Raw genomic sequence first — 26,124 nt, 5'->3', positions numbered from 1 at the left:
ATTATTTTTAGCACCATATGATATGAGTGACAGCTGCAACAGCTCAGCTGAAATGGTGGCCTGTTCTTGGGTCTAACCCAGGACACACACCTCTCATCTCACAGACATTATTGAGGCTTGCTAGAAAGTGAAGCATATGCTGAATATCTGCTGTTTTGTGATAGGAACTAAGGATTCCCAAAATGAGCAGCACTGCAACTAAAGGATCCTGCATCGTGCAAGCTCACAATGTCTGCGCTAGCACACTGCATGCCCCCACTGATCAGAGTTCAGTGAACTTTAATTAATCCAAGTTCCCTTTCTTACACCACATATTACTTTAAATAAAGGAACTTCCCATATATTGCATTGTATGGTTGTACAGTTATCGTTGTGATTCAGTGTACAGTGCAGGATTATTGAAAGGAAGTACATGGTTCTGCATGGCTCACTTTTGTTTTCTTTTTTTGCAGGACTGCACTTTCTTCACGCGGAAAGAGATCCTTCGGTGAGTCCCACTTCTCTTTTCTCCGACGTGTGTGTTGCTACCGCTCTCAACAGCTCTTCCTGGCAAGCTGAAACGGAAGTCAGAGCAGCGCTAGCTTCTGCGATATGACGTACACACGAGGGAAATGCTTCCTATGGGGGATCGAGACGATCGAATCGAGTCGATTTGACTGACGTCAAATGAGGAGACACGTCAATGTGTGAAGACGATTTTGATTAGAGAGCAAGAGGTTTGACACGTTGTGTGTTCAGAGATGCTCTTTTGCATACCACCGTTGTAATGTGTAGTTATTTGCACATTTCTTCCACATTCTGACATCTTGACCACCTAATAAATGGTCACTGAGTATCTACCGTATGTAAAAATTTAAATTACTATTAGTTGTCAAGGACTTTAAAGACTCATTGCTTGTAATGCAAGTTTTATTTCTGATGAAAGCAATAATTTCCGTTGTAATAGTCCACCTTATCTGATGTTATTTATCAGTGTGTATTAGCAGAAATGAGTAGTTTACGTAACCTGTGTTCTTTCAGCTCTGGTGTCATTTCATTTGTGTGCACAATGTGGAAGCTGTGCAGGCTTCCTGTCATAGAAAGGCAGCCACACTTAAAATGATTTAATCCAATTAGCGCAAAGCATACTTCCGGCCTGCGTCTTGGCAAGTCATCCAGCGGGACGGTGCAGGGCTTTACAGTCTTGCTACTCCATTCTTGGCGTAGAGTCATCTTTGCGAAAACACAGTCTCTGTTACTGGGAGCAGGAGTCCTGTATCTGTTCCAGAGATCTGCATAGTTGTCTTGCCAGCGTGGATGCAGCAAAAGGAAATGAATGCATCTGTAAAGTCATATTTCTCCCCCTGGGTGAATTAGAGGCGAGGGACGTAATCACGAGCTGGGCGATTATTGTGGCCTTCCCTACAGCATCCTCAGCTTTAATGAAATGTATCCATCTGCGGGGATACGATCTGAATCAGACACACTGTAATTTCCATCAGCCTAACACCTCCATGCCTCTTTACTTTTTACTGGCTATTATTATGATTGTCAGGATGCTTTTTCTCGCACCCCTCTCTGGAGGACGGTTAAACTGGTGAAGCCGCTGCAGACGTCTGATTGACCGGAGAAGCCTCGGCTCAATAAGGCCCTGCCAACCGAAGCCCTCCCTCACGCTGACGCGATGGCCAATTAGGTGTCGCTCCAAATGGCTCCTGGCCACACGTTGGCACAGACAAAGCCCAGATTGGCAATGGGCATATCACTGCAGTACCCATATATGCCTCAGCTAGATACTCAGAGACCCAGTGCCTCAAGGTATTTGAATGACTTATAGCAAGACGTTTTGGGCCATTGTGTTCACAAAAACTCACACCTGGGTCTGTTTGAGGAACAGCTGCCGTTAGCTTGCGAAATTGAGCGATCCATAAAAAGGCCACAGGATTATACAGACATGAGATGGTAAACACACACACATTATACACAGCAAGTTCCTCGGGACATGGGTGTCCGCTGACCTGATGTATCGTGGGGGCCAAACCTAGGTTCAAACACATAATTGCTTTTCGATTCAAATACTTTTCTACGCTTTACTAAGCTTGAGTGGTGTATTGGAACCTATGAAATACTCTCAAAATGAGCCACCCCTGCCTTCTGGTACTCCTCTCGGTTGGCTCAATTACACCAGGCAAGATCAATCGAGCACAGAAGAGTATTTGAATCCAAAGCAATTACGTATTTGACCCAGGACTGGTGGGGGCATGCGTTCCCCCAGGAACGCTCTAGTCATGCTGGGATACACCGCCGCCACGCTCTGCTCCCACCCTGCTGCTCTTTGCACTAATAACGTCTCTACAGGCAGTATATCTCCCACCTCTCCCTCCCCCTGCTCTTCTTTTACTTTCCCAGCTTTCCAATTCCCTACGCTGGTTCTCTCTCTCTCGGACAGACTTATAGGAAGCAGTTGTACACAATGCAATTAACAACCTTCGCGCTCCTGTTGTCCCATTTACATTTGCTTTCTTGGATATATAGGTCTTGGCCAGATCAACCCTGCACTTACTTACAAATGAGACCTTTCTTATTAGCAGATAATTTTGTGAGTGGCTGTTGTTGTAGACCGGGGTGGGTGGATATTTTATGGCTGTTGTTTGAGGGGAATGTCGTCACTACTTTCCACTCACAAGCAGGGTTACTGCTGTTACTCAATACCATCATCACAGCTGCTGCCCATTGCCTTATCACTGAGCTATATATGAGGCCAACATGGTCAGGGCAGGGCAGGGCAAGATAAAATGACAGAATGTGGTCATGAGCCATCTCCTTTTATCGAGGATGCATTCTTGCCCAATAGGAACGGACCTAATACCCCACTATTCAATGAATTAGCAGATGAGGTGAGCCATGCTCTTTTTAGAAACAAAGTTTTTAGTCTCACCAATTCTGCAATAAATGCTGCTAAAATGTAGCCTATAGCTAAAAACATTCATAAACTCAGCTATCTCATAGAGTTAACATTAACTGAGCCAAGTCTGCTGACTTGTAAGTGCAAGTTAGATTTGCAGTTAATGTGAATGAAGCAAAGTAAATGCATTAGCTAGCTAAAGAAAAGTGGGTGAAAGGGATGTTTGTTCACTTTAATTTTTTTAAGTTGGCTACAGTTTGTCTACAATTGGAATTATACCCAAAGCCATAGTAAAGCAGCTTACCAAATACATTTGATACACAAGGTGGAGAGTAGAGACTGCCAGGAAAGGCTGCTACTGCCTGCTTTGTAGTGGTAGCACATGCGAACACCAGAAGCGCGCTTTGAATCTCAAATGCATACGACAGTGTTTATCCCTTTTTGTTTTCTTGCACGACTGTTATTGCGAAGAACACTTGGCACTCACAAGCAGGGTGGCAGGTACTCATTGCAATCAACACAGCTGCTGCCCATTGCCTAACCACTGGGCTATATAAAAGGCCAGCATTGGAGAGTCCTGGCTTCCTCTACATGATGGCTGTGTGAGCGCTCTCTCTTTATTTTGTTTCCCTGTAGGGAGCGCATTCTGCATTCTTATAACACAGCAAATGCTGTAGCCAGCAACTGGGTGGTTGTGTGTTGTGGTATATAATTTGATGCTATTGTTACAAGTTCATGCTTTAGCTACGCTAATAGCTATCGGATAGTCCGCAGAGACAGGGCATTATTTGCCTTACTCCATCGTGTAGGGCGACCAGGTGTCCCGCTTTACAGTATGTTGGACTGTCCAGCATTTTCACCCCTTTGTCCCCTGTCCCATATGCTGAGACGATGTCCTGCCTTTTGAAGGAAAATAAAAACACACAAAAATGACACAATGTTACTGGTTGTCTCACATTTGGACTGTTTGCATCTTGTCACCCTAGTCCCACCGGTTGTAGGATGAGTTTAATTTGAACACCATACCAGAATATTATTTCTCTCTGTGTCCGGCACCCGTAGGTTACCAGCTGTCCAAAGGGAGAGAACTTGTGATCAGTTGTTTCCCTCTCCTGTAGTACTGTGTGGCCTGGAGGACATAGGAAAGTCACTCGTTTGTAGATGAGTGTGTTGGTAAGTTTGTTGGAATAGTGCGGAAAACTTAGAATAAGCTACAGTGCTTCTTGTGTTCAACTGGGGAGAAAAAGAAAAGTGTAGAAAAAGGAAAATGGTACCTTTTTGCACACTGGCAGTTTGGAAGCTGCTGCCCTCTCTCAGTTGCATCATGCTCCTCGGTCACCCGTTGCTTTTAATGAGTATCGATCTCTAATGTCCTCTCCATGATCCACAAGGAAAATACAGTGTAAAGTACACTGAGAATGCAACCTCCAGCCCCTGAACCCGCCCCCTTCCTCATGATCGTTAGAATCTTGCTAATCATCGCAGTACATTTCCCATTGCTTTGGTGATTTATTGAATTGATCCCCCCCCATCCATCACACTGCAGATCTATTGGTCGTGGTTCATGCTTTGCACAGGGAATATGCTGTGGATCCAAAGCCGGAAGATGTGCATCTAGAGGAGGGGAAGTGGACCCCTGCGTGTGTGTGCGTGCGTGTGTGTGTGTGTATGTGTGTCTGTGTGTCTGTGTGTGAGTGTGTGAGTGTGTGTCTGTGTGTGTGAGTGTGTGAGTGTGTGTCTGTGTGAGTGTGTGTGAGTGTGTGTCTGTGTGTGAGTGTCTGTGTATTTGTGTGTGTGTGTGGAGTGTGGAGTGTGTGTGTGCGTGCGTGCACATGCGAGTGTGTGTGTCTGTGTGTGTGTGAGTGTGTGAGTGTGTGAGTGTGAGTGTGTGTGTGTGTGTGAGTGTGAGTGTGAGTGTGAGTGTGAGTGTGAGTGTGTGTGTGTGCGTGTGCGTGTGCGTGTGCGTGTGCGTGTGTGCGTGCACGTGCAAGTGTGTGAGTGTGTGCGTGTGTGTGTCTGCATGTGTGTGTGTGCGTGTGTGTGTGTGTGTGTGTGCGTGTGTGTGTGTGCGTGTGTGTGTGTGCGTCTGTGTGTGTGTGTGTGTGTGTGTGTGTGAGAGGAGTGGGGGGACAGAGAGATTAGATCCCAGGTTGACACAATTTATGGCACTCTTCCCTCTGTGGGAATGTGATTCCTTTTTTTTCATTCCAGTGGCTCCATCAAAATCTCCCCTGCCACTGAATCCGGCCGATAGCGCGCAGTAAAGCGTATAATTGGCTGAACACCCCGGGGTACGACACGGCTTCTGTTACGGACCTGTAACAATTCCCGGGGAAAATGTTTAAGAGCCCACTGCTGCGCCTTAAACCGCCCACATCCCTCTGTGTGAATGAGAGGCGCGGCGTCTGAATCCAGGGCTGCCCTGTTACATTTCCCAGCATGCACCTTTATCCCGTTGTTTACACGAGCTCTCGTTTCGTGGAGCGCCCACCTAAGCCGGCTCACAGCAGTTCAGGTTCACTCTCTTTATTTCGGGAACAATGGCAATGCAGCACATTCTGGTCACAAATCCTGGCCCCTAAAGCTGTCAGCTAACCCCCTTTCAGAGCTCAAGTACAAGGGTGGGTGGAATTGCTTAAATATCCGACCCCTGTTAATCCGGCTGCTGATAGAAGGTCCCCCTTAATACTAATAGGTCAATTTCACTGACCATATGAATCAGTATTATTTCGAATTATTTGTTAATTTTTAATCCTTATTTAGTCATCACCGAGCCATGGAAATACAAGCCGTATATGGGAATGCATAGCACAGAGAAGGGACAAAAAAATTCAACATGAGAAATTTTATTGACAATAGTCCGCTTCTTATGCAGCCCTCCACAATAACACCAGGGATATTATCTGTATTGGTTCTGCATTTCTGTATGTGCAGGTGTAATACATAGCTCTATTGCTTTGTATGATTACATATGCTCACATAGATTTAATTCATATACTGTATGAGTTTGCCAATCATAATTGCTTTTAGAATGCATTTCATTATTACAGTGTTGCCAGTGGTTAAAACACCACTGTACATTTATACTGGGCTTGTTAAGAGGATGTAGGCCTATCCTTTAATGTTGTTTTGCTGTCTCTGTGAAGAAGGCTCTTGAATCTATTGAGTATACTGTTCAACTGTTGCAATTTTAAAGAACCACATGCACAGCGTCAAGCCAGACAAGATACAGTGCCCTCCAGAAATATTGTCACCCTGAACAACAAATGCTGGATAAAATAGAGATAAAAGCTAAATAGATTTTTCTGGAAAAGATGTATGTCACGATTATTAGCAACCCTGTATTGAGACCATTCCTCCAAGCAGAATTTCTCCAGAGTCCTTGGATTTCACTTGTCAGTTCTCTGCTTCAGCTCACCCCACACCCCACATGGGATTTAGGAGAGGGACTGGGATGGCCATTGAAGAAGCTGAGTTCCGTGTCAATTTAACCTTTCTCCTCTGACCAGTTCCAATCAAAGTTCTAATGACATTTAACAAACTCCATATTCTTGTATGTTCTTACATTTGTGGTTTGATGACCGTGGAGGGTTTCCAACAATCGAAACGAACATGAACCAAAATTTATTGTTGGCATGACAGTGGCGTCTGATTGCACTTTTGGAGACTAGGTGACCCAAGGATGAAACTAGTAATCTGTGGAGAATTTTGTAGCTGTTAAACCTTCCTCCACAGTGAGTGGAGGCAAAATGATCTATTTCAGGCAAGTTCATCACAGTTCCTGTTGTTTTAAACTTCTTAATTATTGCCACAATAGTGGAGATTTTCAGGCATTTTTTATAGTCATTACCTGATTTATGAAGGCCAATAAACTTTAGTCTCATTTCACTTGTGTGTTCTCTGACCTTCTCCATGTTGATGGATGACTAAAGGAGTTTGGCTTGTGTGTCACCTCATATTTATACCCCATTGAAATAGGAAGTCATGTATGACCACTGAGTTCCTAAAGAAAAAAACTGAAATGAACTGTGGATTTAAAGTTAAATAAAGGTAAGACATAAATAGCAATATACTTCTATTACAATTTCCTGGTGTGCCAATAATTGTAACACGTGTTTTTCAAAAAAGAAATATATAAAACAATTTTACTTTGAACAATTTTTGTCATTGACTGTGGCATTTGCTCACTCATTTTTAACAAGTCTGTGGACTATTCCAGAGGGCGCTGTATATTTAACAATCTCAGGGTGGCATTTTCATGTGGGTTTCTGCTGCAGGCTAATGTAATGCACACGGTGCTGTGATGAATCCTGAACCAGGGAACAGATAAAAAGTGATAACAAGCTGTTAAGCTGCAAAGGAGGAAACTCATTACAAATGAACCACGGAGATCAACAAAAACCACGGGGTGTAAGGTGGCATATTTACTGTAGGCTGAGGAGAGATACCTGCTCCCCGATAAGTACAGTTTGAAATATTGGCGCACAATCAAGAGTTTGCTTTATCTAATCTGTTCATGCACAGTTTTCTCAAATGGAATTATTTGTCATAAAATGTGGCTAGGTTTGCTTCATCAGCATATGATGTATGAGGTCAGTGGAAAAAGGTTATTTTGCATTCTGAAGAACAGAAGCCGTCTGTGTTGGGTTGTGTAGTGCCCTGCAGTGGTTACAGTGTGAGTTATTTCCATGTGCAGTGATCGCCATAAATATCATCGTATTTTCCTTGACACACTAGAATTGTGGACCACCGGCTCTTCACACATAAGCCACGTATATTTAGGAAAATGAAGAGGGAGGGTAACTATGGGTTATGAAAATAGGCATGCGTTTAACTATTAGTTTCAAACACAATTTGGCACATCATTCAAGCAGCCAGAATAAATGTTTAAGCCATTTGAACGTACAGCACATTAATTAAACATATTACTGAATTTTATTAATTGATTTACATACATACATACATACTTATATTATAACTTGGTCAGTGCTGGTGCTTTGGATTAATTGAGTATTCAGCAAAATGTACAAGTGTACGTAAACATTTAAGGCTGTCAGTGACTGTGCCAGTTGCAACTGACTACCAACCTGGATGGCTCATAAGTGGCTTTTGCAGAGACCATGCAGGGAAGAAGGATTTTGGTTGGCTGGATGACCTCAATATATCAATATACTCAGTGATTACTTTATTAGGTACACCTGTATAACGGCTCGTTAATGCAAATATTTCATCAGTCAATCATGTGGTAGCAACTAAATGCATAAAAGCAGACCAAATGTCAGAATGGGGAAGAAATGTGATCAAAGTGACTTTGACCGTGGAATGATTGTTGGTGCCAGACAGGGTGGATTGAGTATCTCAGAAACTGCTGATCTCCTGGGATTTTCACGCACAACAGTATATAGAGTTTTCAGAGAAGGTGCAAAACCCAAAAAACATCCAGTGAGCAGCAGTTCTGCGGCCAGAAATGCATTCTTAATGAGAGAGGTCAGAGGAGAAGTGCCAGACTGGTCGAAGCTGACAAGAAGGTGACAGTAATGTAAATAACCACACATTACAACCATGGTCTACAGAAGATCATCTCTGAACACACAATGTGTCAAACTTCTAAGTGGGTAGGCTACAGCAGCAGAAGACTTTAAGTAAAAAAAAAAAAAAGCCATATCTAATAAAGAACTCACTGAGTGCACATGAGCGACTCCTTTGGTTGACTGTGCACTTGCAGTCTGCTTGCACATAAAATGTATTCCTCCAGTGATACAGCTATTTACTGCAGCTGATGCCAGCTGTAATTGGAAGTAGGATTTACCCAGTCTGGAGATCTGGCAAAAAAGTGAGACTGATTCCTTACTTTCCTGCACTGTGCAATTTATCGTACTTACCCTCTCCATCTTTCGTGATGTTTACATTACATTGTATACAACACACCGTAAAAAGGTGACACATCCACATGGTGGAGAAAAAAATCCCATAAAAACACTAAACAGAATATAACTTAGGAATGTTTGTTGAGGACAACCCCCCCCCCCCCCCCCCCAAATCCCAAATAAAAAACTCCCCCGCCATTTTTCAAATAAGTGTGCTGCCACCAGTCTTGAAACCCTTGTGACCTAGTAATAGCCCGCATTTGCGCAATGCTCATTCAAATGTACGCCCTGTAAAAGATAGAGTAATATTTAAAATTTGCTAGCAATCTGTGGAGAGTGCTGGCACTGGGCGAGATGGAGTGTTTTTCAAGCTGACCACCGATCACTGCTGCTCTGCGTTACATTCCAGTTATCGACTGCTAGAGCCTCCACTCCCTCTTCCCTTATCTGCTCTGCGAGTACAAATAGCCTCAGTCAGAGCTATCGATTCACTCATATTTTTGGGTTGCGGTACAGAATGGGGCCCACATTATACCAGTAAACCGTAAAGAGCTCTTTACAGATTGGTAAAGACATTTTTTAAACTGTAGCTGATCCCAGCTCATTGCGACACCATCAATGCATATATGCGATGCTTTTAAACGTTCAAATTCTTGAATTTTATGATTTTATAATATGAACACAAACTCTGGTCATCATCTTTCCCAGCATTCTTTGCTTCAGGAAGTTCTCAGCACCCCGTTGCCCCCATGTTCACGGCCTCGCTCTCCTCACGCAGGATAAACACAGCTGGGAAATGTTAGTACATGGCTCCTTCCCTCTGACTCGGCTAATGGATTCAGTCATATCACAATGTCCTGCCAAAATCCTCCAGGTCATCGTCCTCCAGTAATGAGGTTGAGTTGCCGGCAGAGCAGATCCATGGAGCGGTGCAGTCTCTCCCTGCCCCCAGCTTAATCTTGGGTCTCCACACAATGAATTTTGTGGTAGTGATGAAGATCGGTGGCTTTAATGTTCGTTTGGCAACAATGACCTGCAACTGTAGTATCTGCACATCAAACCTTGTTTTGTTTCCTTAAACATCAACCGCCCATTTCACTTTCTCCTGTCCACTCTGAGCCAACCGCTGAAAAATTAGTCAAAGCATCATAGCGTTCACATAAATCTGTCAGGTTGGCTGCGACTTAACTATTGAACATGGGATTTTTGCCATGAAGGGCTACCAAAATCATATAACTCTGCCCTCTTTCTTCCTGGAGGTTTCTCTATCGATCATATTAATACACAGAGGTTGGACAGCTCAACCACCAAGATGGATTACAGCAGCAGTTGAAATGTCTGGCAAGGGAACGTCCGGACACAATGATTTACTGGCTTTTGTGCTTTACAGAGGACTTGTCTGTGTGTTCGCCTGATAAATTTACTACCATCTCTCTAGAAAGCTCTGCTAAACTGTAATTTTCTTTAAATGCCTAATACCTCCATCAGCCTACATTTTTCTGGTCTCCTTATCTGTGTTTTTAACTTATTAAAGGAGGTATTTCATCCTTCCTTTGTCGAAAATTTTCATGATGAAACTTTGTGTGTGTGTGTGAGAGAGAGAGAGAGAGAGAGAGAGAGAGAGAGAGAGAGAGAGAAAGAGAGAAAGAGATGTCTCTGACTTATTCCATTGATATTCTGTTTAAGGACACATTGAACGATCCTTAAAAGACTCTTTACATGATTCTTTATTCATTGAGATTTGACCTGACTGCAGCTTCGTCTGAAGCCCTGTGAAGGCTCACTTTCCCAGCCAGACGCATCTCCCAAAATATCCAGTTACTGTCACTTTCCCCTGGTAACTGCCAGTTGCTTGCAAATGACGGCAACCGTTTCCACAAGCATCAATTCCTGACAAGCACGGCAACTTACCGTCTGAGTTAACATGAGGTGTTTGGTGTCACGTATTCGGTGATTGGTTGTGCCGGCGGCCAGAGGTGACATCAGTCAAGGGACTGTGGTGTGTTTCTTTGCCTGGCCGTGATCCATCGCAAATGCTCACGTACCGGAGATGCATAAATAAAACAAATTGCTTGCTTCCCTTTCTAATGCGCTTGACGTTTCGGTCTTCGGTTTCAGAATAGACCATTAATCGCAGTTATTTGGGGATCGAGTGACTACTTTAAAAAATTAAAACTAGATAAGGGAGAGAACATGGGAGGATTGGGTTGCAATCAAATGACCTAATTAGGCTAATAAACCAGGCCAGCCCTGGGCTTGGATCTGCTGACCCATGCAGTACCTCCCTCTCACTGAATCACAGGGAAGAATCTTCCAGAAGAAGAAAAAAACAGGTCGTAATTAAATCTCTTCTTGGGAACGGGGAATACCCTGGGCTGGAGTGACTACAGACCTTTGACGACCGTTAGCAGCTTAATTTAATTCATTATTTGGGCTGATCCCTTTCCGCAGAGGTCCAGGCAGAGATATACGTAGTACATCAGTCTGTATTAGTACAGTCCCTAACCCTCCATATGGACAGCCACTACTGTTTTCATTGTTTCAAGAAAGCTGTTGATTTGCACAGTTAATTTGCCTCAAACGTTTTTTTAATAATAGTGGGCTTGGTAAATATGATTTGAAGGCTCAGCGATTGAGCGTTTTCTTTAGCCATGTCACTTGAGGTCACCAATGGCCCGCGGTCTATTTAGAAATCACAAAAGATGGTTGTGTTCCATACTCCACACTCTTCTGATACTTTCAAAATTCACATGACATGCTGTCTTAAATAGTTTGTTCCTGGCTCAGCCTATCAGGTTTAAGCAGACGCATGAAAAATTGCATTAATTCATCTTTCATGCATGAGCTTTCACCTAGAACCATAAACCCATTCACTTAACAATGTGAAATCTTGGACATGAGCTTCCCTGACAAAGAAGCTGTGAGATTGTTTATGTGGAAGGAAATGAAATATCTTCAGTATTAAGCTGCCAGATGAGCGTGGCGGTCCACCAGAGATGTTGCTCTAGCAGGGCACACCTGGTCACACTACAGCTACAACTAATTGTGTCCTCCAGGGCTCCAGGTCAGAGTAGATGCTAGAATGGCCAGTATTTGATTCCGGACCACGGTATATCATCCGACAACCCCCATGGCCTGACTGTTTATATAGACTTTAATATAAATCAGTGCTAATGTTCTGCCCAGTGCTACTGGCCGATCTTGTACTTCATTCGCTGTGGAGAGAGCGATACAGATATATGCACCTCGCTATTCACTGCCAGAACTGGCCTTTTCGAAGTGAATCTGAAAACAGAAACATGTCACTAATAATGAATTTGTTTCATCGTGTCAGTTGTCGAAATAGAGGATAGCTTTCGCAGTGTTTACTCCTGACTGTTATTTGTGTGCTGACCGTGTATGCTGTATAAGGCCTGACCTTGCTGAACACAGCTCGCAGGCTTTGTTTTGATTGAGAAGCTCCCCACAACTGAACAGCAGTACCGCCATTTTACCACAAGGTGGCGTAACAATGACCCACCAAAGCATCTCCTGGACGGTGCCTGTTCAGTTTAGGTTGATGGGAGGATGAACTGAGGCTTACAGATTTCTTAGCTACATTTTCTCCTCCTTGAAATATGTAAAATCATTCAGCCAGCACCGTCCAAGTCCCTTGTCTCTCAGCCAGGTTTGCGATGTAAATCTTCAATCTGCTCCTTGCTGTTTTGCGACTCTGCCGGGGGCGAGGGGGGCCGGCTCGGTGTGATGAATCTGGAGAGGTGACGCCCCCACGGGCCGCGTGACGCACACTTCCTGTGACACAATCCCATACGGGCTGTAAACAGGCTTATGAAACTCGAAAGGACGACACTAGCCAGGATACAGCTGGTTCTATACGGAGGGGATTTTTTTTTTATCAAATCATTTGGTTTAGTAGCACCTGACCCACCTCTGCTCTGCCTCCTACCAATAAGGACTGGATTTCATAATGATTGAATAGGTGCTTATATTCTTCTGAGGGGTATTTTCAATTAGCCCATTTTCTGCAACCAGCGTTACACGGTCAATACGGGCTCAGGGTAAAACTGAAGGAAATTACCATACCGTCATCTTGCCTGCCTCACCCTCTGTAACCTTTTTCCTCCACTTCCTTTGTATCACACCGAACAAAGAAAATGGCCGTAAACTCGAGATTACAGCCTCAATTCCCCCGCATTGTTGAGAATGCCAATGTAAAGACTAGTTTTACGTTTCTGAGAAAAGCATGCCAACTGGCACTCAAACGAAAACAAAACCAATCACCAAAGTCATGCTCTGCCTCCAGTCTCTCTCTCAACAAGGAAAGAATGATACTGTGTGCGGTTTGTTTAAATTCCACTGCCATCGCCTATACTCCACAGAGTCCCTTTATGATCAAGGCTGAGTCACTAAACTTTTTTGGTGTTATGATAAAAAGCTCTTATCAGAGTGAAATGGACTATGTGTATGTGTGTGTGTGGGTAGTCATCACGCTACTTTATTTCATACCATAATTCCAGTCTGGCCTTTGACTCATTTACCACATCAATAATATTAATTAAAGTTAAAAACAAAATTGCTATTAATGGAAATGCTGATATTCATGACATTCAAGTATATTATTCAAACCGAGAGTGAATGTCTGACTCCAACTCAAATTTTCGAGACTTTCTCCCCGAAACTTGTTTTGAAAATGTCCTTTCTGCAGTGGTTTCTGATGATCTGGCATTTTCCCCAGAGACTTTTTCAAATGCCCTTCATTTGAGGGGGAGTCAAAGGACACGTCTCTGATCGAAGTGTCATACAAGCAGTGACCAATAACCACAGTAAAATCTATATTTCCTGCACTTATGGCTTTTTACGGGTGTGCAAAACACAGCACACAAAATATCATTCACTTGTATAATTTCAGGTACCTGCTTTATTAGGGTCAAATGCAAATATTAAATAATTTAGCTCTTTGTGTGCTTAATTCAGTTCATTACCCATCAGTTTTAGTCTTCTGCAACTAGGTTACAGTACTGCTCAACGTAATTGGAAATGGTTCAAATTTGTATTATAGATATACCATTAAGAGACGACAGAGACTTAGAACACATAAAGGAAAAGGCTGAGAGGTTTTCAGGGTGGCAGGACAGTTCATTCTGCTAATATACTGGATTTGAGTGCAGTGATGAACCCTCGGTCTGAAGATCCTCCTCCCTGTGCTGCCAGCGACCATTTCCTCTTTCTCTGCAGTGCACTGAACAGCCAGTGCTCTCCTAAGATGACAGCAATTATAACATATGGGCTTAAAAGCACAATTCTGTGTTCCAAAATTTGGAGGCAAGAAAAATCTTGCTATCTATCTATCTTGGATAGAAAAGGGTTTAAAGGCATACTATTCAGGATGTTTTAGCCTTGCAGTTGTCCTGCGTTTACAATCAAAGAAGTCTCTTCAAACCCCACCCACCCACCTTGGTTTTTATATTTACAAATCTGTTTTACCATTTTTTTTGGTATATCTCTTTTCGACAACGAGGTTTACTCTCAATTCTCACAGGTTTAATCTGGTTTTTGAACCCTGTGGTTTCCCTTTGATGTACCACCGCCATGGCAGCAGCTAGCTGACTACCAAACTCTCAGCTGAAACATGATCCAACCCCACTGGCTCTGTACCACACCCACCTCTCCACACACAGAAAAGAGCACAGAACTCAGAAACACATTTTTGAATAATAAATACAGGTAAAGAAGCATAAGTTTGGCAAAGGTGTGCAAAGACAGAAATTGGCAGTGCGTCATAGATTTCACATTGTGCATCTAAGGATTTTAAAATTGATATGAATGATGAATTAATGAATTAAAAAAGGACACAAAACGGGCTTTCAGTCTCCAAAATATCAAATTGAGTGTGACTGTTTTATTTCATGTTTCAAGGGCATTTATTAATTGGGCCAGGAGGCAATTGCTGATTGGGGTTATTGGCAGAAATGATGTTCACCTTGGCTAACCCAGCCAACACAGACTGTTACTTCAATAAATTATCATTTTTACTTCCTCCTTCTCTCCATCCCACTGCCTGTGACCCAAAAGGTCACATGGTGCGACTTTGGGACCGCTCTGAATCCCGTTATATATGAAATGTTGACTTCACAGGAAAATATTATGTTACTATTAGTGGAAAGTGAACATTAATTATATACAGTACAGGGAATGGGTGTAAAAATAATGAGTGCACACATCATTCATTTGCAGGTCCCATTACAAGATGTTGAACATACTGTGCCGGTCGTGCTTAAGGCTGCACTCCTGTATCGATCGCGGGCATGAGTCTGAGGAGAGGCCTGTGCAGTGCCAGCTGGCCAGACACTGTCTGGGGTCAGGCATGTCCAATCTACACACCGATACTCACGGGGAGGACAGGGGGCTGCTGCACCAACAGCCTTGAGCTTTTAAAACCCTTTGTGTAAGGTCATTAAAACGTTGTGATTACAGTACTCTGATTTACCACTTATAGCTGTTATGGTTGCCATTTTATATGTATCATATGTAATTCGCCTTCTATTGTTAATCCATTCATTATTAATGTACAATATTGCTAATATAATGTATTCTTCTGTATTCATCTCTGACAGATGGTAGGCAATATTGGTGCAGCCGCTGTGGTTAACCTATGGCAGAGTCAAAATGGGCGCAATAATAATAATCAAAACAATAACAGCTTGTAGTGACAGCTCATGATTTATATGTGTGGTAACCGCAAAGCAGCCAAGAAGTAGTAAACAGACAGGTAGCTGAGCTCTGAAAGTATGAAAGCCGAGCAAGATTATGCTGGTGAATACAGAGTGGAGAGCAGCCAGGCCTGGTGTCACCGACTGACTTGGCAAAGAGATACTGTCAGGGTTCATGGCAAAGCGGAATTTAAGCGAAGTTAATGAGATATTCGGTTCTAATGGCCACTAAAGCCTCAGCTGATTCCTCATCACTAAGCTGCTCCTCTAAGCCATTGTGTGTGTGTGAGAGCTTTTTATTATACTTTATGAGAAACGTGTCCATCTCCAGAGCAGGGTCACAGACCAGCAGCACCACAAATGGGCATTATAGGGCTGGCTAAGCGCTCTGCTGCAGACCTGTGTTTTACACCGGGCTGAGCAGGACTGAACTGGGTACAACTTCTCTTCACTGTCTATTTGGGGGAAGAGGCTGTGTGCAACTTTGGTTTCTGGACCAGCTGGATGATGATGATGATGATGATGATTATTATTATTATTATCATCCTGCCAATGAAATCAACGGTTTTAGGTTTAAAATTTTTGCAGCTTTCACAAGAAAATGTCACGCAATTTATTGCAATGCATGGTGCGGCAGATAATGTAGATTTAAATCTAATATTGTGTCACATGAAAAACATATTCAGAAGATTCTAGAAAAAAATGGTTGCGCTGGCGAGCAGAATGTGTATGCTAGGATGAGGTGCGCTGGCGTACGGGTTTGACGTTATGGCCACTCGGAGAGATTGAGTGGTCATAATGCTGTGAGCGGTTTCTATGGAAAATGTTCTTCCTCCCCGTCACCTGTTATGTCATAAAGATCCAGCTGTCTGGTCCGGGGCCCTGCTGGATGAATTCAGCGTGTCAGGCCTTAACAACGCTGCTGCTAGTACGCATACGACAAAATAAACAGTAACCAGGGAAACTAATGGAGTCTGCCGCTTTTACGACCGACATAAAGCATTCCAAGGCCTTGTCTAATGCTGCCCAAGCACATATCGTGGCGCCAATATGCAAGACCGGCAAAGGGGCTTTCACCAATCACTGGGAGCCTATGATTACCTCGCCTTGTCAATTTGTGCCGGACCCTGCCTGAGGCTGATTGCTGGAGAGGTTGTCCATCACGCCAACCTTGGAGTCCAGACCTCTGTGTTCTGCCAGAGGCATTGTTTAAATACCATTATATGGCAAATTACATTGTGTTGTACATGACTATTTGAGAGGTGGTTAATGCCATGCAGCAACACAGTTCATGACAAAATCAATTGTTATTTTAATTTCTTTCCAATACATAGGAGTGGCAAAGCCTGACGCAAAGCTCTGCTTATGCTTATGAAAGTTATCTTAGATATGTGTCTGGGCGGGGGCGTTGGTGTTTCGACAATGACAGATTCCTTTTTCTGACTAATAACTGCATATTAGATTGAATTAATAGGTATCTCCATTTTATAGGTTGGATCCAAAATGGCACAATACACACTACGTATCTATACAATCATTTAGAGTACGTATGGCCACTTTAGTACGCAAGTAAAAAGTAAGATGGGTTTTTGGACATACTTTGAGCATAGTGCTCGTTGACTGCAGATAGTTGATGTGACTTTGTGGAAGCAAACAGAAAAAAAGATTTCAAATGCAAAAATATCCACAATGCACTGTGAGACACTGTGCCAGCATAGTGTCCAGTGATCACACATTATGATATTTCACTGACATGTGGCATCTGGGTATTTTATACAGCTATGGTTTTGGATATACTAATACTATTTTGGCATCCTAAATAGTAAGATAGTATGCTATTTCAGACGCAGCCATCGTGTCACTGGAGAGTGGAATGGATTTGACCCCATTGGCCTTGGCACAGGTGATGGATGTAGGTGTGTTTACAGCCTGCACACACGCCCTGATATCCCTTAATGTCGTAGTCAGAGACTGTAACTGCAGCTGTCTGTGAATGTTAACACCGCTAACACAATTTTATATGTCGGGCTCCTGTTTACTGCACGCAAATGGGTTTAGTGTCCACACTATATTGAATCCTAAGAGTGGACACGGCCAATTGCCTTAACGCAGGCCTGCACACATCACTTATACTGTATAGATCAGGCGGAAGGGAAGGGAAGGGAAGGGAAGGAATAAAGACACAGAGCAACAGTAAAACGGCTGATTTAAGCCCTTGAATTGTGACACATGGTGTGTATGTGTGTGTGTGGGGGGAGGAGGGATAGCTTATTCTTGTTATATTCTCTTTCATTCTCTTTACAGCACCTACAGCCTATAGTAATTATAATCAGTGTTTTTTTTCCACAAACCTTTTCATTTACTATTCATTGTTATTGCTGTTATTCACTGATGATACTGGAAACTCATCAGCCAATCACTGCTGTCCCTTTAAATGCCTCTATGTCTTTTCCACATATAGTTGTGATTAATGCTTTTTTCAATACAGTTTCTCTGACATCAACACCAATGCGTTGCCTTTGACATTTCAACTTAATTTGCATTGTTTTTCCTATTTGAGAGCACAAGATAATATTCCATAGTTGTCTACCACAGATACAGGTAATTTGTACAATGCATGCTTAAATGAGCTTAAATGAGTCCCACCAACACTTCAACATTGGAGTATCACTGTAAATTGGGAGCCAGCTACTCAAGGGCAAGTTATCCAAATGCACATATTCCAGGAGGTGAGTTACTGAGGGGAGGTGCGTTTTTTAGGAGGGAGAGGAGGCTACTATCTGTGGCCTCACCGTTTTAGGACTCACACACATTTTATTTAACAGGCCAAAATGTTCCCAACAAAACCTTGCTGTTCATGGCTGTCATGAATCAGCACCCCGCTGTCACTGCCCCCCATCTGTCCGGAAAGTTCCACGCCTCGCGTAATGTTGGTTGGTTTGGGGATCGTGACTTCCTGTTTGGTGTTCGTAGCAGTCACTACTAGTGGGGGTCTGAGTCAGATGGCACATTTTAGGTGGGGGCCAAAAACCAGGTTCCCTCACCTTTACTGGAAATCCAGATGTCTCATTGCCAGCCTCATCTGTGCAAATAGGATCGCAACAGAATAAAGCTGTCCCTTAATAACCATTTACAGGTTATTATTAAAGATTTATTACCGTATTGCAGTAATAAATATTACAGATTGCTCTGTACTGTAGCCTATTGCAGTCATCTTCTAATGCAGCAATGCTTGTCTCTGTGCTATAGGTTACATGGAAGATACCATGAACTGGCTCCACATTTAGTACCAATGGACTATACCAACGACCCTGACGTCAAACTGCCCTCAGCGCTCATAGTCAACATGCCGGAACTGAAGGTAATGCAGATGGGTTATATTCTTTCTCCTGACTCCTGCTACCCTTCTGTATCATGGGGGAGGCTGCAAACTGATATCTATTTGTTGGTTCCTGGACAGCTTTACTTAATATGCTAATGGTTTTAGTTTTAACCATTAGCAAGGAAGAGCTTGTTATGCCGAGGCGCACAGTAAAATGTCCAGTGTAAATTCATACACATGAGGCGAATTGGGACCATCTGTACTCTGTAGGAGTTCATTTAAGACTGAACATTATACTGCACAGGAATATTGTGGAGGAATACATGTGGCGGTACAACAGTTCAGACATGTTCCTCAAATCAGGATCCTCAAGGGGTGAGAACTGTTGGTTCTCCACCCTCCCTTGAGCTCAGAGTTGGCTGTGAAGACAGTCTGTTCAATCAGTAGCACTAATTGTTCAGTTATTTACCTGGGAGGAAAGAAAACCAAGACCAGCTTTGGATTTAAGGGCCAGATGTGAGTATCTCTGCCATACATATTGATTGGCTCAGAAGACATGTACAGTGCACTGTAGCAGAATAGAATAGTGCACTGCCTGCAGTTGGCATGAGAACCTCTGAGCTGTGCCAGAGTGCAGACTTGCAGGATCTGAGAGTAGCCAGTAATTGTGAGAGGGCTGGAGATTTGTGGAAGGGGTGGGGGAGGGTGGATACTCTTTTGGCATGGGGCACACATTGGCAGTGGTGAGAATTCATGTGGCTTTCTGTTCATTAGCAGCCCTGTCACTCTGCCAGTGGGCAGAGCCACGCCTCCTGCTGAATCACCCAGGCCTGGGATTGTTCAGCCTCACTCTGTCACACATGTAGCAGGGCTCTATTGTTTGATTGACAGCTAGATAGATAGATAGATACATGGATGGATAGATGTGTAGATGGATAGATAGTGCTTAATGACTGTATTGCAGGTTAAACTGGTGCAAAGCTGTGCAGGTGTCAAGCTAATGCTTCATTAAAAGCCTGAACAGAAGCCTGCAGGCTTCTTTAGAAGGCCTAGACGTCTCCTGCAGAGATCATCTGCGATAGCCTCCTTTCAAAGCGCAGCCCTGATGGATGGCCTTGCCGGTATGTTCCACAGCACTCCGCATCATCAATACCGGATAGGATCCTCTGATCGATGGGCCAATTACACCCATGCAAGGAAACAGTGGACTGCAGCCTTGCAAAGCATTAAAGCACATTGAAACTGTATTTGCAGTGGGGTGCAAAATTTGGGCACCCCTGGTTTCAATGTCTGTATGTGATCAAATGTAAATCTGAACTCTAAATAGTACAGAGTTAAACATGAGAACTTTCTGTACATTTTAAAGCAATATTGTTATATTTTTATTGTCATTTGTTACTGTTTATAAATTATAAAACAAAATTAAGCATCTGAAGTAAGCAAAAGAAAAGATTGAGAAGCCTGAAGCCTTTTGGAACAATGTGATTTGTAATTTGGTTTGGAGAAAAAAGGCTGTAGAAAAGATCCATTATGGATCCATTATGCTTTGGGGTTGTGTGGCAGCTGGTGGCACAGGAAATATTGTGTGGAAATATCAGGAAATTCTCAAGGCTAATATTCCAAGGTCAGTCCAGATATTGAAGTTGAAGGGAGGTTGGGTATTCCAGCAAGACAATGATCCAAAGCATACCTTAAATCAACCATGAAGTACCTCCAGGAAAGACGAATGAAGGTTTTGGAATGGCCACCACTGTCCCCAGATTTGAACATTATTGAAAGTCTGGGGAGAGATCTGAAACATGCCAAACATGCAAGGAGGCCGAAAAATATTTCTGTGCTAGAGGTGGTCTTCCAGTAAGAAAAAAAAAGCTCTTAGCTGGCTACAGGAAGTGTTTACAAGTTGTTATAGTTTCCCGAGTTCCAGCGTACTAATTGATAGAGTTCCCAAACTTTTGCACAGGGCTTCTTTAACCTTAAAAATGTAAATGGAAAAAGTAATCTTGCTTTAAAATTGGAAGAAATGTGTCATGTTCAAAATGATGCATATTCAACACGTGCAGCAGATAATGGTGTGAGCGGAGACTTCCTGCAGCTTCTTAGACTGGAGGGATTTAACTGGCAGAATACCAGACACAAGATGCAGACCACTCATGCGATATCCCTCCATTCTGCAGCTTCCGATAAAGACGACCACGCTACCAATAATTGAATCGTTAATTCACTAAGTCACCTATTCCCTTTCCAAGGTGCTATTATCCTGGGTTGCTCTCTCAGTGCACAGTTGCTGTTTTACAACCAAATCTTCATCAAAGCGGTCCAAGGTTAACCCTTTCAGTTCCAAGATACACTGGCGTAAGTACTATGGAAAGTACTATGGAATGGCTTGATTGAATCTGGCACTTCCAAACGCGATCGTGAGGTAGGCGTATTGCTTTTAGATTTATCGAAGGTGTGTGGCGTGTCCACCCACCTCTTAAACAACATAGGATTCATTCAGAAGTTGGATCCATAAACTAGTTTTATGCTCCTGTGCAGCATCAGATGGCATGAATGACTGTGGGATTGTGTAATAAAGAACCGCCCCAACCACTCCCACCTTACAGGTGATGAAAATGGTGTTTTCCTGGTGAGGGAACTGAGGTGTGATCGTATCACAATTACATCTGAGAACAAATTAAGGCATCCAGGGATATTCAGTTAAAGATTATCCACTGGTCGCCATCTAGTTATCCCTGAAATGCACAGTGGATCAAAACTAGGTTTCAGGTTCTTGAGTAGACAAACATTTGAAAGTGATTCACTGAGCATTTTGTAATCTTGGAAAATCTTGAAAGATCTGAAGATATTCTTGACTGGGAACAGCTTAGACATTGGACAGCTTCTCAGAAGGAGGTTTGCAGAAGTGTGATGTATTTTACACATAACTCTTTCTATTTAGTTACTTCCCTGTAAGTAAAAGTCTAAATGGTTGGCTTGATTCACTGTTGGTTAGAAAATCCCATGCTATTTTATGTTACGTCCTGAGAAGCGGGCTGGTTTATTGCTCTGAACTTCACTGCTTTCAGCAGACTTTTAGTAGAGAGGTATGAGCCTCTCACGAAGCTAGCTGACTCAGACAAACACTTCCTGTTCGTTTTTAGTCATCAAACGTGAAGCCGATGGTTCCCACAAGACCAATGGCAAACCACCAAATATTCAGGCATCATTTTCTCACAGAAGCATTTCATATTGCTTGTAAGTGGCATGTAAGGAAGTATTTTATATATATCAGTCTTGTTCTTATTATGAATCTGCCAGTCCTGGAGAGCTGATGATTCATGGTATGGGCATGTCACTGTGTAACAGACTGACAGCACACTTAGTGTACTCTGTAGCCTGTGCAGTATGGATACATTTATGACTTGCCAGGCAATTGAAAGCTCTTTAAAACATTGGATTTAGAATTTGAACCATGACTTGCTGCACACACACTCAGTGAGCACTTTATTATTTATTATTCCTGTAGCCTATCCACTTAGAGGTTTGATGCATTGTGTGTTCAGAGATGCTGCTCTGCATACCACTATTGTAATGCGTGGTTATTTGCATCTCTGTCACCTTCCTGTCTGCTTTGAACAGTCTTTGGCACGTCTCCTCTGACCTTTCGTTTTTGCCCACAGAACTGCTGCACGCTGGGTGTTTGCAAACTCTTGAGACTGTTGTGTGTGAAAATCCCAGGAGATCAGCAGTTTCTGAGATACCACCCTGTCTGGCACCAACAATCATCCCACGTTCAAAGTCACATTTCTTCCCCATTCTGACATTTGATCTGAAAAACAGCTGAACCTCTTGAACATGTCTGCATGCTTGTATGCATTCACTTTCTGCCACATGATTGGCTGATGAAATATTTGCATTAACAAGCTGGTGTACAGGTCTACCTAATAAAGTGCTCAGTGACTGTAGCTCGATATCTAATCTCTTGCCCTTTTATTTTATAGGAATTAATAGGCCTTTAATGGGCACGATAGCCATACTGTTTATGAAATCATGCTGTCTGTGGGGGGTTTGATGTCACCGTCTGTGCTGCTGAAAGTTAACACTGCATGAAAGCCTCTTTTCCTGCCAGGGATTTGTGTGCACTGCATAATTTCATGGTTGTGTAGCAGCATACGCTTTTATTTCCGAAGCAAGCCGTTGGGTGTGTTGGAACAAGCCAAGGCTTTCTTTTTGTTTAAATATATTATTGAATTGGAGTGATGATAGCATTATTCATAACAGCAAAACTGCAGTAGCAGTAAGGTCATAATTCAAAGAGGAATAATAGGAGGACCATTCATTAGTCTAGGCCAGATAAGTGGGAACCGATGCCATGTAATGTCCCAATTAAAACTGCATGCATCAAACCCTGATGTCCTGGCAGCCTCCTCCACTGCCAGAGCTAGCTTCTTCCTCTATTAAACATGTTCAGCCAATCAGAACTCCCGGTTTACCGTATGATGCTTCCTGGAAGAATTGCGACTGTATTCATGTCCACTGTGTGAACATTGCAATATTAAAATTTGACACTACTGCCCACCCAGGATGAATCAGCTAGCTAAAGGGGATGCTGGGATATTGCGTGTCGTGACGCTAATATCGTTTACGCGGCTCGTGAATCCCAGGACGGGGCCGCCGTTAACACATGCACGGTGCAGTTCCCATTTTTTTAATCCCGCTGCCGTCACAACACAATCCTGTGATGGATTAGAAATTTAACACAATCATCCGTCAAGCCCTCCCCCGTGGGTTATGTGTTGAGAAGGGCGGGGGGTAATATATTCCCCCGGTGCAGCATAATGGAGCCTGCATGTAAAAAATGCATGGGTGGCTGGGGGTAGGGGAGGCTGGGGTAGAGCAGTGGAGGACTATAAGCCTCAGCAGAACTGGATGGAACTGAACTGAAGCCACTTGAGTGCCCCTGCCCCCCCACCCCCTCACAACCACCACCTTCCATCACCACGACGATATGCAAATACCAAATGGCATCATCACGGGGGACGTTAATCACGACGTGGGCACTTCGGCAATATCTACGTTAATTAGCTTTTCTCTGGACGAGGAGCCATCCATTGCATTGCTGACGTGCCCCCCAGCTTCGACGGCAGTTTACGGCAAATATATGAACATGAATATGGTCTGTATGTGTTGTAGGTATTGGCTGACAATGTGTGCATATCTGTCTGTATGTATTTACTGTAATTGACTTTCCCCACACTCCATCAACCCACACACGCACCATATAGATGACATGTACAGCATTGTAGAGAGCATCCATATGATAAAATAGACATTTACTGGACTATTTAAGTGCGTACTCACTTACATAACACAACACACTGATGAGGCAACGAGGCGAAGCATGCAATGCATCTGCACGCAGGGGTGCCGTATAGTGAGGGAGAGTCCAGTTCCAAGGCCCTGACTGAAAGGGGCCCTCAGATATTTTCTTATTTTACAGGATGGTGGGGCCCAAAATTCCTACTGCAGACGCCCCTGTCTGCACAGAAAGAACTTGCATCATCTCTGACCAGCTCGGTCGGTAAATCGGTCAGAGATCTGTAGACTCTTAAAACCCTGAATGGTTGACACTTGGTGTAGCTTGAAACGGAATGGAGCCGTGCTTAGAAACGACTTCTTTGCTCATTTGCACAAACTGGGGGAATTGCTCCGCCATACTTTAGTGTGGAGCTGTGTAGAACCTGATTCACAACTGAAAGCTCATACTGTAGGTTATAACCCCATCCGGTGCTGCTGAACTCTTGAACAGGACACCTATAAGCTGTGCATATTTCTCTATGTAAGCCTTGCTGAGCCATTGAAAGTTACCATAGGGTGGCCAGTGAAGGCATACAGGGTGAAGAGACTCTGAGGGTTGTGGAAGTGGTTGGGTTTTCTTTGCCCCAGACTTGGGCAAATGAAAGAATAACCCGGCACACAGAAAACAGACGAAACAACTTGTGTCAGTTCTTCTCCACTTAGTTGTGTAGGTGCTACCCAAGAGAGTACACATTTCTCAACTTTCTGTCAGGTTCTGTGTTTTCATTGTCTAGTCTTTGGTCTGTGCTTTGTGTTTCTGTGTTTTGGTACCCTCTGTGCACACCATAGTCACCCCTTGTTTTTTCATTGTTATTTGTTTCACCTGCGTTTTCCCTACCTGATTGTTTCCCACAACTGATTGCCATTCCCTCTTGTTAACTGTCTCATAAAGCCCCTTCTGTTTGTATGTTTCTTCACCAGATTGTTATGTGTCAAATCCATACTCTCCAGCGTTTATTCCTGATTGACTCCCGTTACGACCTGTTTTGTTTTCGACTTCCGTCTTTAGCATATCCCTTCTGTATAGTATTGATCCGTAGTTTATCGACCTGTTTTTGTTTTTCGACCTCTGCTTCAGGATTCTGTTTCTCTCTGATTTGCCTGTTTGTTTTCGACCCTTCGCCTGTGTCCATGACTTCGATTTGGATTATCCTTGTTGTATCTGTTTGCTGGAGTATTTACCTATTGGCTTGTTTAACCTGCCAAACTTATAATAAAAACCCTGAAAACTACTCCTGGTCTTCGCAACTGGATCCTGGTACTACATCCCTGATACTCTCAACCTGCTGTTGAATGCTAATTCATAGAATCTCAACAAGCAAATATGGATGCAAATGAAAGATAGAGTAACAGGTGCGGAATCAGCTGTAAACATTATGGAGAAATGTACAATGAATGAAAACACATATCCTCTTTCACCCATGCACACACGCACGTACACACACACACACACACACACACACACTCGCCGATTGAACACAGGACATGCTTCTCTTTTTTTCGTTCCCACACCTGTATTATTGCACAAACAAGCTCATTCACTTCACCAGATTTCAGTCTATAGCCCTCACGTTTCAACAGCGACGACACCGTACTTTCAACTCCATTACATGTGTTACATAATGATGATGGCACTTGATTACTTGTTGAGGGTTGTATTTGTGCACACCGGTGCGTGACACTGCCCCCTAATTCATTGCATCGGGGAGCCTCTGGCTTCTAATGCCAAATCCCTGCTCTCTCCTTGAACCTGCACTCCGTGGTAATTACACCTCCTAGATTTATGGCCCTTGATTGGGTTTTTAGACTGGTGACCACTCCCGGAGAATCTTTGCAGCTTTTCTTTATTAGCCCTGTAAAGCAGTCATTTACAGATCAGCCGCTTGAAAGCCCCTCCCCCCCCCCCCCTTCATTCTCCTCTTCCTCTTCCTCCTGGGTACTGTTTAGCATATCAGAGGGACTCTATGATTGAGACGGGCCTTTCTCTGTTTGATGTGTTCTGCA

General features: G+C 43.3%; 1 protein-coding gene across 2 annotated transcripts in view; it reads left to right on the top strand.

Moving 5' to 3' along the window:
• The window catches only part of LOC133111878 (calcium and integrin-binding family member 2-like), a 38,405-nt gene that overhangs the window by 7,124 nt on the left and 5,157 nt on the right, over window positions 1-26,124 (top strand). For both annotated transcript variants that reach the window (XM_061222512.1, XM_061222511.1), the window contains exons 2-3: window positions 453-487; window positions 18,711-18,822. In XM_061222512.1, coding sequence (XP_061078496.1) covers window positions 18,754-18,822 — 69 coding nt within the window. In that variant the 5' untranslated portion in view covers window positions 453-487; window positions 18,711-18,753. The remainder of the gene's footprint in view (window positions 1-452; window positions 488-18,710; window positions 18,823-26,124) is intronic.

The sequence above is a fragment of the Conger conger genome, chromosome 15, assembly GCF_963514075.1.
Source record: "Conger conger chromosome 15, fConCon1.1, whole genome shotgun sequence".
NCBI classification, from domain to species: Eukaryota; Metazoa; Chordata; class Actinopteri; order Anguilliformes; family Congridae; genus Conger; species Conger conger.
Note: the sequence above shows the minus strand (reverse complement) of the source record. Positions and strands in the feature narration are given on the sequence as shown.